Below are 17203 nucleotides of genomic sequence, written 5' to 3'. Positions count from 1 at the left end.
GGAGAACTGGGTTTGATTCCCCACTCCTCTGCTAGTAGCCAGCTGGGTGACCTTGGGCCAGTCACAGCTTCTCAGAGCTCTCTCAGCTCCACCCACTTCACAGGGTGATTGTCATGAGGATAATAATAATACACTTTGTAAACTGTTCTAAGTGGGCATTAATTTGTCCTGAAGGGCGGTATATAAATGAAATGTTGCTGTTGTTATATTATTAGTCAGGAAGGGAGTGCCACTTGGAGTTTTCTGTTTTAGGTGGCAAAACATTCGTGCCAGTTCTGAATCTAATCTGCTCACACAAAATGACATGTGCATCTTCCTGTCTTCTGCAAACTGACATAACATCCCATTAAACATCTGAGGAACTGGGCTTAATTTAGTCATCTTTCGCTGTACCTGATGTTATGTTTTATTTCAATACCAGGGGTGGGGGAATCCGAACTCCAAACCCCAGAAGTACAATCTATGGCATCTCTCCTTTCAAATTTCTGTGGGATGTGATATGGGACCAAATAACTAGCCTTAGTGACTAGGAGAAAGGGGGCACCTTACAGCCTAAGTGGGAAACACACTAGAACAGGAGCTGTTTTGAAACACCTATAAATAATACGTGCTTTTCTAGTGACAGGCGATGAATCACCTCTCTGGCTGTTTTTGAAAGATGCTATACTTTATGGTAGACACTAACTCAAGTGCTTGTGTGTCTGCTGTTCAGTCAATCATTCAAATAAGAGGATCTTACAGCTTCCAAGAGGCAGCAAGGTATCAGAGTGGTCGAGAAAAGGGCCACCTTTTACTTGTCAAGTGGGAAACGGAGAGCAATTCCTGCTTCTCGCCGTTCTTTCTTCTTTTGGCCTCCAGAACTTGAAGATGCTCACATTCGTGGTTCCCACAAAGCTGGCCTTAGCACATTTGTGCCAAGAGGAGCATATACAAAGAAGCATCCTCAAGAAAAGAAGCCCTAGAACAGAAGACTCCTCCGGTCCTTCAGGCATTTGTGTGTATGAAACATGCTGCTGGACTAGAAGGCACAACGTTCGGGTCGAGCAGGGCTCTTCTTCTGGAAGGCGCTGCGCTGCCTCTACTCTTCTAATCCTCCCGTGCCATTTTGACTTTGTTTGCTGCATTTTTAGCCCAAGCAGGCACTTAAGGCAGATTATGATACTGACGGAAAACAATCTACCTTATTACACGGCAATGAAAAATACCACCTCCACCTGGCACTTAAACCACTCTGTTAAAGTGCCTGTTCGTTATAAGAAAGCTTTTCTAAATGGTTCAGCCTTGCAAAGATTCAAATAAACGAATAAACCTGGCACAGTCAGGAAGGCCACCCCAAAAAGCAGGAGGTGCACCAGGAAATGCTCTGGAGTATTTGGATGTCTTCACCTGCCTATGAGATGGCTCTTGCTAGGACTGGAATGGGGACTAGCCAGATTTGGTCTAGCTTTCAGGTCTCGGTAGCCCCATATGAGTTCCTCTGGTGCTTGTGGACTGCCATGAATGAAAGGCACACCACCTTAGGGCAAGATCTTCTTCCCCTAGACTCCCAGAAGGTAATCCTTTAAAACTAGACCCTGTAGTAGCAGAGATGAGCAGTATCTTCACTGAGCTCCAGAGAGCTGTCTAATTTGCTGCTCCCTCTTTGCTTCTCCTCCCTCTTTGTTTCTCCTCCTTTCCTTTCCCAGCATGTCCTACTCACGGGTAGCCTCCCTTTCATGGGTTTGGAGTGAGGTACATGAGTAAGGTCACTGTGTGTGTTATGTGCCATCAAGTCGCCTTTGACCTATGGCGACCCTATGAATGAAAGACCTCCAGAACATCCCATCATTAACAGACTTGCTCAGATCCTGCAAACTGGAGGATGTGGCTTCTTTTATTGAGTCCAGCCATCTCATTGTAGGTTTTCCTCTTTTCCTACTATCTTCCACTTTCCCTAGCATTATTGACTTTTCCAGAGAATCTTGTCTTCTCATGATGTGATCAAAGTATGATAGCCTCAGTGTTGTCAATGTCATTTTAGCTTCTAGGGAGAATTCAGGCTTGATTTGATCTAGAACCCACTTATTTGCCTTTTTGGCTGCCCATGGTATCTGCAAAGCTCTCCTCCAGCACCACATTTCAAATGAATCAATTTTCTTCCTGTCAGCTTTCTTCACTGTCCAACTTTCACATCCATACATAGTAATGGGGAATACCATCGTTTGGATTACCTTGATCTTGGTCCCCAAAGAGACTTCTTTATCTTTAAGGAGCTTCTCTAGCTCCTTCACAGCTGCTCTTCAAAGTCTCAGTCTTCTTCTGATTTCTTCATTGCAGTCTCCCTTTGGGTTGAAGATTGAGCCACGGAATAGAAAATCTTGTACAGTTTCAATTTCCTCATTGTCAACTTTCAAATTGTGTAATTCCTCAGTAGTCATTACTTCTGTCTTCTTGATGTTCAGCTGTAATGCTGCTTCAGTGCCTTCTCCTTTAACCTGAAGGTTAAAGGAGAAAGGTCACTGATTCTCCTTTAAATTGGCTTGTGGGCAGGCAATTTGACACTTCCAAGTCAAGCCTGTTATATGAACCCTGTGGAGGATGTTAACAGCAGCAGTATTTTCTTCCCTTGGGAAGACGAATCTTGAAGAATCAGGACTGGGAACCATTGAGAAGGGTAAAAATTTCCCTATTTGATTCAATCACTTTCTACAAGGCTCTGGAGGCATTTCATGGTCCAGTGCTGAAAATGTTACAAAACACATATGAAGAAATTTCACATGGTCCCCATTTCACCACACATCCCAGATGAACTTTTATGACAAATGGAAGGACTCCACATACTGCTGGGCTCTGTCGTTGCCTAAAGTGGTTGAGCCACAGCCCGGTTGTGACTTACCAGCAATTCTTTCACTGCTATTTAGAGGGCCAGGACAGGACAGGACAGGAAGAAAGATGGGCAAACAAAGAGAGACTAGAAGAGAGCTATACAGGGTGAGAAGAGGGCAGATCTGGATAGGTAGAGATGGTAAAAATAATGCACATTTTTTAATAATGGTGGAGCCCCATGTTGTTGGATATGGTAATCATTCACCACCGTTGGAACTATTAATTCCTACGGTAATTCAGAAAATGACAGGGAAAGTTCACTTCACAGTGATACTGCAATAATAAGTGATTGTATCAATTCTCCCTGGTAAGGATGGCTTTTGTCCAGAGATGGTGCAAGGAGTGTAGATGGTTTGTTCATCAATAGAATGGAGAGAGCGTCTTTTTAAAAGTCCCTTAGCTGTCATCAGGTAAAAAGAATTAAGGTTCCTAATACCTGGAGTGCTTTTGAATTAGCATCCCTGCCTCCAGGGTGAAGGCTTCTTAATTGATAACCTGGGGCCATCAGGCAAATCAATACTTAATTTAGTGGCTTTCCTCTCTCTGTCTCTCGAGAATGTATTCTCCTACGGACCCCCATGTGCCTATCCTCCAGACTTTGGCTAATAATAGGTTTATGAACACATCAGGATGGAATTTTCCAAGCTTCATGTTGCAACCCCCCCCCATTTCCTTTCAGTCCTGTTCCCCCCTCCCCTTGCCCAATCACCCTGTTATGGTTTATTGCTTCTTCCTCTCTTCTGTCCAAGACTAGGAATAATGTCCTCAGCAGCCAAAGCCTCGGCATTTAATCACAATGAAAAGCCAATTACAGCCTCATAGAGTCCTCTCTTAGGGACGTTACTCCTTAAATAACTTGTGGCTTGTAATGTCATCTAGGAAACAACAACAGATGTGTATGAAACCAGTTAAAATATGTCCCCTGGGGAATCTCTCTGCTTACTGTATACATAATTTGCTTGCGGTGCCTTGTGCCGCTCCTCATTAAAGCAGTAGCAGGAATCGCCTTCTGTGATCCCAGTTCTGCAGCCTGTGACCTGTCGTTAGTTTAGTCAGGCTTTCCCTGATGCCGAGCCAGAAAATTAGACCTTGTGAGCAAACAGCTTTCTTTGCTTGGACATGGAGGGAATTATGGCTGGGTCACCTGGCATGGTCCCTGGATAACTAGGCCTGGGTTGTTCCTGATAGAGCATTTTAGAATACTGTCAAAGATCTATGATTTGGTGGTTTCAGATAATGTTGCTCATTTTGGGCAACTAATTACACACTCAGCACAGCACTTTAAAGATGAGGAATAACGTTAAAAAAATGTGCAAGGTTTCTAAAAGATTGCCCCATAAATGCAAACTAAAGGGGAAAAAAGGAGGGGAACTTTCAAAGTGTTCACTGCCCCCAACACATTACCAAAAAGTAGTTAAACAACAAATGAATGGTTTACGTTATAATTGGCTAGGTACTTCATGCAGAAAACAGAAGGTCTGGAATTTCATTATCTACAAAACAGCTATTTCTGAATGTGACAAACTTTGCCCATCTTAATTGAAATGTGTCCAATCCCTGTTGGTCTTCCCAAGTCTTGACAAGGTTTGTTGATCTCATTAATGACAGTATCACCAAAGCCGTTCATCTATTGATGGGCCTTCCGAGGTTCTTTGTGCTTTTGCTAACACTATGGTAACTGTTGTCAGGACAGAATTGCTCTTGAAGCTAAGTCTCAATCTGTTTACCTGCCAAATTCCTAGCGGTGGGCCAAATGTTTGCAGCAAGCAGTTTTGGAATGAAAGGAAAATTTTGGTAAGTTCTGGAGTTCTCCCCTAATCTTCTCCAAATGCCTACCTCATTGCCCCCCCCCTTTTGCTAGCGTTCCTAGTCCAAAGTAGTTGTTGTCTAGACATCACACCTCTCCCCATCCATCCCGTCTTCCTAAAACAGTGATGCCATCCTGTAGCCACTGAGACTTGGTATTAGGTAATGTCACTGAGAGCAAGTTTGGTGTAGTGGTTAAGAGCGGCAGGACTCTAATCTGGAGAGCCGGGTTTGATTCCCCACTCCTCCACTTGAAGCCAGCTGGGTGACCTTGGGCTACTCACAGCTTCTAGGAGCTCTCTCAGCCCCACCCACCTCACAGGGTGTTTTGTTGTGGGGATAATAATGACATATTTTATAAACCGCTCTGAGTGGGCATTTAGTTGTCCCAAAGGGCGGTATATAGATCGAATGTTGTTGTTGTTGTTATTATTATTGACTTCACTTGCCTTCAGAGATGTCCTCATGTAGCCAAATCACATTGGTTATGAGATAACACCACTGTTTCCAGTTCTCCACGATGCCTGACAGTGCAATCTTAAGGAAAATTATGGACTTCAGTAGACTTAGAATGGTATACACAATGCACTGGGATGTCTAGGTGCGAGCCCCATTGAAAAGGAGTTTGGTAACCAGCAGTTCCTTTTAGTGGGGATTGTGTAGGAGAACTAGATTGTATGCCATGTTAAGTAGTGTTGGGATGTGGACATTATGCTCTTTAGATTTCCAGCTTTAGGCCCCCAAATGTCATGGGAAGACACTGCTGCTTTCTGATGTAACTTTGTTAACGTGGGAATACATATGAAAGCCATGCCATCAGAACTCAAAATGCCCTTGGATTCTATATTTCAACTTCTATATTCTATATTTTACCCTTTCCATGTACTATTCATTTATGCTTATGGTGAAAGATGCTCTGGCACTGGAACTGGCCATATGGCTCTGTTCAGTTCTGGAATAGGTGCAAGGACCAAGGGCAGCTGTTCCCAAACTGTGCGTGGGCCACTGAATGCTAGCAAAAGAAATGGGAATTGCTAGTGTGACTGCAGGAAATAGAATAATCGATTACTCCAAGGTGCTTCTGAGGCCTGGGCATGCCTCTTTCTTGAAAGGCAGGTAACTCTGCCATTTGTCTGCAGCAGGAGAGACCAGGGCTGGATCGAGGAGGGGCAGGGGTGGTAGTCTGCCCCTGGTGCCACCAAGGAGGGGGCACCGGGAGCAGCTGCCAGCGGGCGCAGGCAGCAGCGCGGGCAGCCTTGCAGCCCCCCGCGCTGCCTTTCGCCTGCCCCGCAGGACAGGGGGTGGCCGGCTTGCCGTGCACTCCCTGTCCTGCAGGGCAGGCAAAAGGCAGTGTGGGGGGCTGCGGGGCCACCCACACCATTCGCCTGCCCCGCCTGCCAGCCGCCCCCTGTCCTGAGGGGCAGGCAAATGGCGTGGGTGGCCACGCTGCCTTTTGCCTGTCCTGTGGGGCAGGCGAAAGCAGTGCAAGGGGCCAAGCTGCCTTTTGCCTGCCCTGCAGGGCAGGGGGTGCCCAGCAAGCCGGCCGCCCCCTGTCCTGCGGGGCAGGCAAAAGCAGCGGAGGGAGCTGTGAGGCCGCCTGCGCCATTTGCCTGCAGGGAGGCTAATGGCGCGGGTGGCTTCCCAGCCCTGCACGCTACCTCCATTCCGCCCTATGTGATGACGTCACCAAAGTGCTGTCATCACACAGGGCGGGGAGAGCGCGCGCCGCGCGAGGTGGCCGGCCAAGGGTTGCCCCTGGGCGCGGGCAACCCTAGATGCGGCGCTGGGAGAGTCTCTCACACTCATGCAGAAGTGCCTGGGAATTACCTTCCTTCAGAGAAGGTCACCTGCTGTCTCTGCATGAGTACCTGCTCTGGCCATCACTGTAATTCGGAAAACCGATCTGAGCAACACTGACATTTAGGCGGGTATAATTTCATCCTGTGTATTCTTTTACGGGGTAAAAATGTGATGGTGGAACTGGCCAATAAACAACACAGAGACACTTTAAAGTAGAAGGAATTTGTCTGCCCTCTCCCAACAGATCAAGTAGCTTCTCTGCCTCCCTGAAAGCCAAAATGCTTTCAAGCAGAACAAAGACTCCATAGGGCTGTTCCCGGCACTTTTCTATCGGCAGCACATCTTGTGTGTGCTGTTTGTTGAGTGGCAAAATGCTTGTACAGCACTTCACTTGAGATGGAGAAGCATCTGCTGCCCAGGCAGGTGTCCCCTAGAAAGCCACTTACACAGGCAGGATGGACTTTTCCTGCCCCACTTTTGGAGAAGGGAACAGATACGTTTGAGCAGACTCCCAGGAGGAAGACGTTCGGAGTGGCAGATGGCTGTACGGCAGCAAATGCTCTGAGCGTAACTTTGGCATTCTCGCTGTTTTCCTCATCTGAGCATTACGCACTCCCCCCCCCCAAATTGTATGACTTGCCTTCTGTTAAAAGTGGACTTGATTTAAAGCAAAAAAGAGAGCATTTTACATGGAGGGGAATGAAGGTACAGAAGCGTGCTGGTTGTCACAAGGCCACAAAGTTGTCTGAAAGTCACTTGTGGACAGGTCTAGTGATTGTTGGTCTTCATCTTGTAACTGGATACTCAGGAAGTTGGGAAACTGTACTATCTGGAGGGAACACGGCCTGCTAGCCAAAACAAGCCTTTCTAGACTGATGGGCCAGAGGGAATACCATCCTGGAATCATGTAAGAGCCTCCTAGTCAGGTTTACTTGCTGGATTGGGCAATGAAGAGTCTGGCTACGTGGAAGTCTGGTCTAAAAGTTGCCCACTGGCTAATAATGATAGGGTTGGCTTGGGAATACCTGGACCTGGATCTTTGCTCACCCATGGAAGTTTATGCCTTGGCTAGGGACATATCTGCAACACAGTAAAACTGCTGCGTTGCAATGTTATGAATATATTGACTTCACGGTTTCTTTTCTTTTTTTTAATAATATTTTGTGTGATATTATGATGTGTTTCAGATCCTAGTCTCATCAGATCTTTTCTTCCTTTGATTGCGCTGATTTCCATTGTGTAATCCACCCTGAGTCTTGAGGAGAAAGGTGGACTACAAAAAATCAAGTAAATATAATTTTGATGTTTTTAGGATTTTTCTCTCCTGTTATAACTTCCCTTGGAAATATACACTGAAATAGGATCCAGAAATGTTGAAAATATGCAAATAAACTAGAGCATCATACCTTCTCCCCAGCAAATTGTAGGAATCTCTAACAGAAAACTCCCAGGGTCTTTACAAGGCCAATAGGATTGTTTGGGATGCCCCATGACAGTGTCAAACTGACATAAAATGAGGAGGGTTTACAGGTGTCTCTAAGTGATACTCATGATCTCAGACATAATATACTAAACAAAATTGTGGCAGGATGACATTTGTAGAAGTATATTAAACGGTCCTATAGAAATTAAGGTAGCTTTTCTTTTAAAAAAACAGTAGAGGTATCAAATTCTGAAAGAGATTCCTTTAAGCCAATGTGGGCTGTTTCCACACGATGTTAAAGAGACGGTACACTCACTTGAACTCTGGCTCCCCCCCCTCCCCCCCCCCTCACTCCATACGTCTCTGATTTCAAAGCGGAAGCAGGCAGTTTGGCTTTCGTTTTTTCGGTGTCTTTTAGCCGGCACAGGAAAGTGTGGGAAATTCTTCTCTCAGAAAAGTCGCCCAAAAAACAGAAGCCAAACTGCCTGCTTCCATTTTGAAATTGGAGATGTACGGAGTGAGTGAAAAAAAAGCCAGAGTTCAGTGAGTGGGCCGTCTCTTTAACAGCGTGTGGAAATGGCCGTGGAATTAAAGCACTTCAGTGGATTCCAGGAACAGCCAGTTGTACCAGTGCTGTACAGACATCAAACTAAGCAGCCCGTCTTGTGACTTGGGTTCAAGTCCCCTTCTCTTGTTATGGTTTTATCCACAGAACAGATTGGAACTGTTTGTTCTTGGGCTGCCTTTCATTGGAAGCCTTAAACTGAAATTGATTTGCAGATTTGTTTCGGGCGATTTGTGGAAGTGGATATGTCCAGTGGAAGTTGGTTTGTTCTAACCCTTATGATTCTCTGATTCTAAAACGTCTGTGGTGGTGTCGGAATTGAGTCTGCTCTCCTGAGACAGCTTTGTAGCCTCTTTCTATCATCTTGTACACATGCCGCTGCTATCACATGAATAATTGGACTCTCCAGAGGGATGCTCCAATTGCAAGCCTCTTTGTTGTCTGTTAGGCTCACAGCACGAATTCCCCCAGCTGTGGAAGCTCCCTGTCAGTTCACACAAAAACACTGGTGCCATTTTCTCCAGTCCTGTACCTCCCTTCAATTTTCTCCGCTTTGAATCATAAATATCCCCCCCCGCCAAATGCTTGCGCTTGGTACACCTCAGACCTTTTCCACACAAGCTTTCTTTGTAGTTGTCTGAAGAATTTTCTCCCGAAGGAGATTAACTGGACCTGTTCAATCAGCCCTTTTAGGGAGGCAATAAAAAACATTTCATTTTTTCAGGATTTTAAATTGTAGGTTTTCGAGACATTAGGCTTAGATACTCCCTTACTTCCTGCTTTGAGGATTGTTGTGTGTCTTATGTTGAAAGTTCTAGTTGAACTTTTGCTGTATTTTGAAACATATGATTAGCTGGATTTTGCATCTAATGTCAGTAAAGTGGGGTATAAGTTTTTCATTTTCTTTCTTAAGAACTCTCTTTGCAGACCACAAATTCTTCAGGGCCACTCTCATTTGGGCCATTTTCACACAGCCACGTGCCTGGAAGATTGAGCAAAACTCACAGCATAAAAGTGTCTTCCTAGTGCGATTTCCTGGCACAATCCTGTTTAATGACCCTTTTTCTGACGTCATCGGGCCTTTCAAGGGGATCGTGCCGGGAGATTGTGCTAGAAAGACGCTTCATGCTGTGAGTTTGCACAATCTCCTGGGAAGCGTGTGAAAACGGCCTGGTAGTTGCTGCCATCATTTGCCTGAAATCCCTAGTCTGCATCGGAGGCCCTCTGTGGCAGGCGAGAATAAGCGAGAAAGGACCTTTCGGTCAACTTCATTTGTCTGAATTTAAAATGTACACTGGGAATTGAGATGGGGGGGGGGGGCGGGGAGTGAACTACAGGAGGAAAGCAGCTTATAACCTCTCCTCCTCCCAATGCATATTTTTGCCTGTCTCAAGATCTGAGTCATTTACAAATAATTTCTGAATAGAGCTGGGTAGACCCAAAGGTTTCAGTTTGTTCTTCCAGCATGGTTCCAGCCTCCAAATGTCCAATCCTTTGAAAAGCTGGCTTCCTGATCTACGCATTGGCATTTCCAGTGCTTGTTTGATCTACTATCATCACTTTAATGTTGGTCTGTGTGCCTAGCAAAGAACCCGGCACCATCTGGCTCCATCAAATAAGGAGAAGGTAATGAGCCCCACGTCCTCTCCTCTCCTGAATCAGATGAGCGATACAGTGTTCTTCACATCTATCTTTTTTTTTTATATAAAGAAAACAGGAAGGGGAGATACGCGCACTGATTATGTCTGACCACTGACACCGTAACGACGAGTTGGCCCATTTTCTATCGAGCAGACTTGAATGGCGCATCATTGCTGAATGATTCTGGTGAAATTGAATTGGCCTCTTCTCAGGTCTTAGCTGCGCACCCGTCCATCAAAAAATACTTACCAAAATGCAAGATTAATGACTGCCGGAGATTTAATTTGCTAATACCTGAAAGAGCTGCTAATGGGGTTGGGAGAGTTATGAAGTGGGGGGTGGGGAGGGGACAGAAGCAGAGATTATTATTACTCTTAAAATTAGACTAGTATGCAGATCCAGCCATTCATTAACCAAATCCAGGAGGAACCAGGGTGCTTTGATTTCTTTGCAAACAATCCAGAAAGAACCAACTGTTTTTTATTGGCAATGTCACACAGGGACGTAACACAGTGCTTGGCTTATTTGAACGGCACTATCCCTACATTTACAGGCACGGTTGGGGAGGGCTTTGTTCACTTCTCATACTGCCTCAAAGCTCAGAGCAATCATTCTTCCCTCCCTGATGGTATGATCCCTGTTTTTTCAGCCAACAACCATTCTTTAACTTCTCTTTGTTTTTATCCTAATGAGCCATCACTTGTGCCTTTTATAATGTGCGATGTTCATTTTAATGTCTACTTCGATGCTGTTGCAAAGCCCTATAGTTTTACAGGCCCAACATTGGATTCAAATATTTATTTCATTGAAATGAATAGTCTTTTTCATCCCTGCAGACTCAGAACGGGGAACAAAATTTAATAAAACAAAGCATCTTTTAATACAAGATAAAAGTAGCACATTTGTAAGTAGTGAATGCAGATTTCCTATATGCAGGAGGCAAGGAAAAGGTCTGATATGGTCCCAGTCTAGGCTGGTCCTAACATTTGGTAATATGAAGTTCTGCACAGTTAATCTTTTTCAAATTATAGCAGGTGTAAGGGCAGTTCTAACAGCAGTGGTTAGTATTCCCATCAAAACAGCAAGGTCATACTCCACTTAAAACGTATAAATATAAATACTAGGAACACGTGGAAATACAAACTCACACAATCCTTCTATGTAAACTTTAAGACAGGAGGTTCATATTAGGGAGAATTAGTGACATATTACTCCTTCCCTCCCCTCCATTTTTGGGCCCTGCAGTATTTTGCAGCCTGAGATTTCATTTCAAAAATTCATCCTTTCCCATTCAGGACAGAAAATCTCCACTTGGCAGAATGCTGAACTGGGCACACAAAAGGATAATGGAGAACACAGAGAACTTCAGGCTGGATTCATTTAAGCCATATCTTAGTAAATCTGTTTGATCATCCAAATCTCCCTCCCACCCTTCTTTATTGCTTACTTGAGAAGGAGTCATGGCTCAGTGGCAGATAGGGTTGCCAAGTCCCCTTACCCTCTGGGCAGGAGGTGGGAGATCTGGCTCTGTGTGTACATGCTCCTGTGGCTATGCAATGACATCACTTCTGGAAAGTGACACCATCGAACAGGCCACGTGCCACCCTGGGAGCGCTCCTGCACCCCACAGAGGGCTGATTTTGGCCTGTTTGGGGTTGAATTGGGCCCAATTTGGGCCCAATTGAGCCTGTTTCAGGCCAAAATCAGGGGCAAGGTGGGGGAGCACAGTGGGAGGTGAGTTCCCTTGCCTTTCTCCCAGCCGGCCAGGTAAGTGGGGGTGGAGGGTGGGAGTGGGGTAGCCCCTGCCCCTAGCAAGGGACTGGTAACCATAATGGCAGAGCTTTGCATGTAGAAGGTCACAGTTTCAGCCTTTGGCATCTCCAGTTAAAGGGGTCAGAAATAGGTGGATTAGAAAGTCTCTTCCAGAAACCCCAGAGAGCAGCTGCAACTCAGACTAAACAAGTCTGACCTTGATAGACCAAGGGTCTGACTCAGTATAAGGCTTGAGTACATTGCTTGCTAAGGAAGCCTACCACATCACCTAATCTTTTCCACCCAAATTTTCTCCATTTCAGTTGGTGTTTTCAAAACTGTATGGAATGGCTATCGTAAGAACCTAAGAAGAGCCCGCTGAATCAGATATGTGGGCTATCTAATCTAGCATACTGTTTCACACAGTGGCAAACTGGCTACATAAAGGCCAAGGTCCTCCCTTGCAGCTGCCTCCCAGCAGAGGTTTGCTGCCTCTGTAAATGGAGGTGCACTTCAGTCACATTGATGGACCTCTCATCCATGCATCTGTATAACTCCCTTTCAAAGCTATCTATAATTAGATGACCGAATGGTTTTTGGAGACAGCATGAAAATGAGCACCTATAGATAATTTCAGCTGCCTCTGCATGATTACTGCTGATTCTCATAGTAGAGAGAACATAGGGTGGGTCCAGGGTTCCCACCTTGTATCCTGTGTAGCAGTCACATATGAGTTGCAGGTTCTCCTTAATTCCTGGGTGCGTGTTGCCCGAATTGGATTGTGACTGTGGCATGCATGGAGTAGGGGGCTTCAGTCTTCCCCCTATGGCATTTTCTGTCCTTTTATGTTCCTGGTGATACACTATTTGGTCTGCCAGGGTAACCTGTGTACATGTGTGGGTTTCTCCAACAGACCAAATAACACCACCTTGGGAGCATTTCAGGAGGAAGGTTGAAGACCTTTTGCAACATGGGCCACAGCCATGATCCAAATAAGACGCTGCATGCACAGGAATTGAGGAGACCCAACCTGCGTTCTTCTCCATCACGTGTGAAGTGGGAGAGCTTCCACATATCTTGCCAAACATGACCAGTGAGAGCTGCCAGAATTAAAAGGGAAGGAAACTTACTTCTCTGTGAGCGAGCACAGCAGAAGGCCACAATGGTGGCCATCAGGACCAAGAAGGCCACACCAGCTCCAACTGCCACGCCTATGATGACCGCCATTGGCACTGACTCTGAAAAAAAAAATAAGAAGGCAAATGAAGTGGAGATGGGCTCTGGATACTGCTGTTCACTTCCCTGTTCCTTTCCCCCTCCTGCCTGCACAGCTCTGTTTGTCTATCAATCATCCTACTTCCAACCATTAACAGCAGAACTCAGCCAATAAAACACATGGACAACTTGGTGGGCGAGACATGGCAGACTCAGATGAATGAGAGCTTGTTTTTCCGAGAGAGGAGGCATATGGAGAAGTGTGACTCGTCACTGACCCCTGGATCTCGAGCGTTCAGCAAAATAAATGTAAACATTGCTGGCAGTGGATGGGGAGGGGAGACTCTGATGATACATTCGTTCAGTTAAGTTCAGATCATTTCTTTTACATTTCCGGATTTTTGTATTGAACTTAGCCAGAGATCTGATAGGAAGTAAAAATCTGCGTGTTAATCAGCTGCTAAAGCATATCATCTTCATGCCAGGGAAAGGATGTGGCACTCTGGGAACCTCAACTGTTGTTGAAATAGCTGAAAAACAAGTTTCCGGTTCTTGTTGAAATCTATGGAACGATGCCCAGAGTCCAAGAAGTTAAAGGGCCACTTAGGAGGGAAATCTCAGTAACCAGCTCTTTCCTCTTTTTACAACTACTAATCTCTATTCTCCTGAAGTTTCAAGCCTTCCAACCCCAATCTTCACCTCTTTCCATTCCCTTCTCATACCCATTGTTTGCCAAGCATTGCACATTGTTTGAAAAGCTGGGCACTGGAAGCAGAGCGAATTAAACAAAGGAAGCAAATGCATACTAAAAGGCTTGAAGCTTCTGCCTGGTATATATAATCTATGGGCATGGTACTTAAGCACGCAGGCAATGCCATCTTGACATATCTTCTCCCTTTTGATATTTCTATTGTCCCAGCAGAGGAACTGATATTTCCTGCGAGAAAGCTGTGGGAGTTAACAGGCCAGCACCGCAATGCTCCTGAAGAAGGGGTGGTTCAGGTGTGAAACAAGGCCAGCCAAAGACTCCAGGTAAGCAGCCTCCAGCTCAATGGCAGCATGGGTCCAGGAGTCAATGATGAATGTAGCTTATCCCAGTCTCCTCTTCCTGCATATCACAAGCAGCTGGGAGAAAGGCAAGCCCCACTGGCGCAGCAGGCATCTCAAGGGCTTGCTTCAGACTCACCTGGCAGGAACATGGATCTAGGAGGTGATAAGGAGGGCAAGCCACATCCATGCTTCTTCCTGCTTCCTGCCACCACTGTGAGAAACCTGAACCTTGCGGCCATGTTGGCTCACCTAGGACTCAGCCAGAGGAAGTGCAGATTCAGGGGCCATGGAAGGGTGTGAGCTCTTCCCACTGTCCCTGCCCATGCTGGTTGTGGAGGAGCGGAGCCTTACTGGAGTATTGGTGTCCGCGTCTCATTTTGGCACCTCCAGCAGCTGCCAGGGTTGCTTGGGCTAATAAGGAGTCCTGGGGTGATGTCTTCCAAGTGCAGCACTGTTGGAAAAAACCTTACTTGTGCAGGCCAGTTACATGCCATGCATCATGTTTAAAAGGTTCCTGGTGCTTGCAGTTCTCTATCCCCAATGTCTGTGCCGATACATGGTCCTTGCCTGATGTGCCAAGTACTGCATGCATGTAGAGTAGACCGATTCATTTTTGTTTTATATGACTACCTTTACAGGTGTTTACCATAAGAGGTGGAATGGTTTCTTCAGGATGATCTAGAATGATGTGTAGAAATGAAAACGCATGGCTTGATATGCGCCCAATACCATATCAGTGCATGTGGCGGCACTATCTGGAGGACGTCAAGTGAAAGTTTATTGGCAGGTCTGCCTTTGAAGAACCTGGCCCTGGAACAGGGCCGGATCGGGGGGGGGAGGGGTGTAGCCTGTCCCCGGCACCACCAAAGAGGGGGCACTGGGCACAGCTGCCAGCCGCCGGGAGTGTGCCAGAGCTGGCGGTGGCAGCGCGGGCGGCTGAGTGCAGGGTTGGGAGGCCCTCTGCCTGCCCTGCCGATGGGGCAGCTGGCTTGCCACGCGTGCAGGACAGGGAGCATGCAGCAAACTGGCTGCCCCATCAGCAGGGCAGGTGAACTGTGTGGAGGGCCTCCCAGCCCTGCACTCAGCCGCCTGTGCGGCAAGCCCACTGCCCCAGTGCATGCCTGTGCTGCCGCCACCAGCTCCGCAGCACACTGTGCACTGGGGCAGCGGGCTTGCTGCACAGGCGGCACACCCCGCCCTGTGTGATGATGTCACGGAATTGATGTCATCGCGCAGGTCCGGAAGTGCGTTAGCGCGCGGGGGGAAAGCCGGACAAGGGTTGCCGTGGGCGCAGGCAACCCTAAATCCGGCCCTGCCCTGGAATTTGGATCTCTCCAGCTCTATTAGCCCCCTTCCTCTTTTTGACTGCCCCCTTCCTCCTTTTTAGGGTTTAACTGGTCATAAGTATCCCTTTACTTTTTAAATTGCAAATAGCTCCCCCCCCTGATTTGCATTGGCAGGCATGGTATATGTGAAGAGCTACGTGTGAAACATAACTATCACTTTATCTGCATACATCTGCATGCAAATAGCAGGGGAACAACTGGAATTTCCACAATGGCATGGTGGAAAGGGTTAAACCACCCAGCGCTGAGGTCCCAATCTGTTCACAGGTTCCCTATCATGTCTAGTTGAGACATCCCTTACCTATAACTTTGATTCATAGACCAAGAAGAGAACAAAACAGCCATTTGGCTTTTCTTGTTCATATTTTTTCTTGTTTTCTTGTTTATAATTGTGTCATCTTTCTGCTACACGTAACTCACCTGCAAATTAACCTCAGGTTCATATGCACTAAATGGGCAAATCTTTGGTCCAATTCTCAGTCTCTCTACACAAGATGCCTTGGTGTGTGTTCATCAAGTGACTCAATGTTAGCCAGAAAACATAGCTTAAAAAGACAGAGCTGGCAGAGATCACTCCGCAGGGGGTTTGTTAATTTCATTTTCACTTCCTGGAAGGCTCTGTCAATTTCACCTCTCCAGTCTAAAACTGCATGGGATCACAACCAGAGGGTAGCGAGGAATGGAAATGTGCTGGAGCTGCCTTCCAGAGCTGGGCTTGGACCTGGAGAGGTTATAATGGGCGGAAGGTTCCCTTCTGGCATTTCACAGCCCCTTCGCAGAGCTCCAGTGTATAGCAAAGCCTTTGCCCTGCTGCTGGCTCTGTCTTTTTAAACTACCCTTCCCGGCTACCATTGCATCTCCCAACATGTGTTCTTATTGTGTCAGATGTCTTGTGTATAGAGACTCACATGAACATCATCTTAGGTGACAAACCTGCCTTGTGAGACCCAGTTTGGTGTAGTGGTTAAGAGCATGGGGCTCTAATCTGGAGAGCCGGGTTTGATTCCCCACTCCTCCACTTGAAGCCAGCTGGGTGACCTTGGGCTAGTCACAGCTCTCTGGAGCTCTCTCAGCCCCTCACAGGGTGTTTTGTTGTGGGGATAATAATAACATATCTTGTAAACCGCTCTGAGTGGGCAATAAGTTGTCCTGAAGGGCGGTATATAAATCGAATGTTGTTGTTGCTGTTGTTATCATTACCATATTCTTCCACTAAGGAAAAATCCATGCACATAGAAAACCAGCAAACCAGGGAGAAGCCAAGGTTAGAAACCTACACCCAGTTTCCTTTACACAGGTTATTTGGAGGTTCTGAGCAAAAGATTCCCAATTAATGATCTTGAAAAATTGAATAGTTGGGTTGTGAGGCAAAGCTGCTGACTTTTGCTGGGTGGAGATTTTCTTCTAGATGCTCTCCTTTGGACAAAACTCAAACAGTAAAGCTGAGTGACTCATGGAGTAGAGAAAAATGTCATCAGAAAGTTTGGTTACTTAGTTTTAGCACAACAGAATAGTTAGAAGTCAAGTTACAATATTCATTTAATTTGTGTTTAGGGTTTTTTAAATAATAATAGTAATAAATGACTTTGGAGATGGTGGCTGTGATTGCTATTGCCACGCTTTGCATCTTTAATGAATACACCTGTGTGCATAACATTTTGTTTTGAGGGGAGTTTGCATGAAGAATTGCAGCCAGCCAATAAGGCAGGGCATAGTCCTAGAATCCATGAGTGGGATGAA

The 17203-nt window shown here is 46.2% G+C and overlaps 1 protein-coding gene across 1 annotated transcript in view; it reads right to left on the bottom strand.

The window, feature by feature from the left end:
• KIRREL3 (kirre like nephrin family adhesion molecule 3) overlaps positions 1-17203 on the bottom strand; it is a 415785-nt gene that overhangs the window by 29530 nt on the left and 369052 nt on the right. The window contains exon 14 of the mRNA XM_054998021.1: positions 12983-13090. Coding sequence (XP_054853996.1) covers positions 12983-13090 — 108 coding nt within the window. The remainder of the gene's footprint in view (positions 1-12982; positions 13091-17203) is intronic.

The sequence above is a fragment of the Eublepharis macularius genome, chromosome 14, assembly GCF_028583425.1.
Source record: "Eublepharis macularius isolate TG4126 chromosome 14, MPM_Emac_v1.0, whole genome shotgun sequence".
NCBI lineage: Eukaryota > Metazoa > Chordata > Lepidosauria > Squamata > Eublepharidae > Eublepharis > Eublepharis macularius.
The sequence above is the reverse complement of the archived record's forward strand: the minus strand, read 5'-3'. Positions and strand labels throughout refer to the sequence as shown.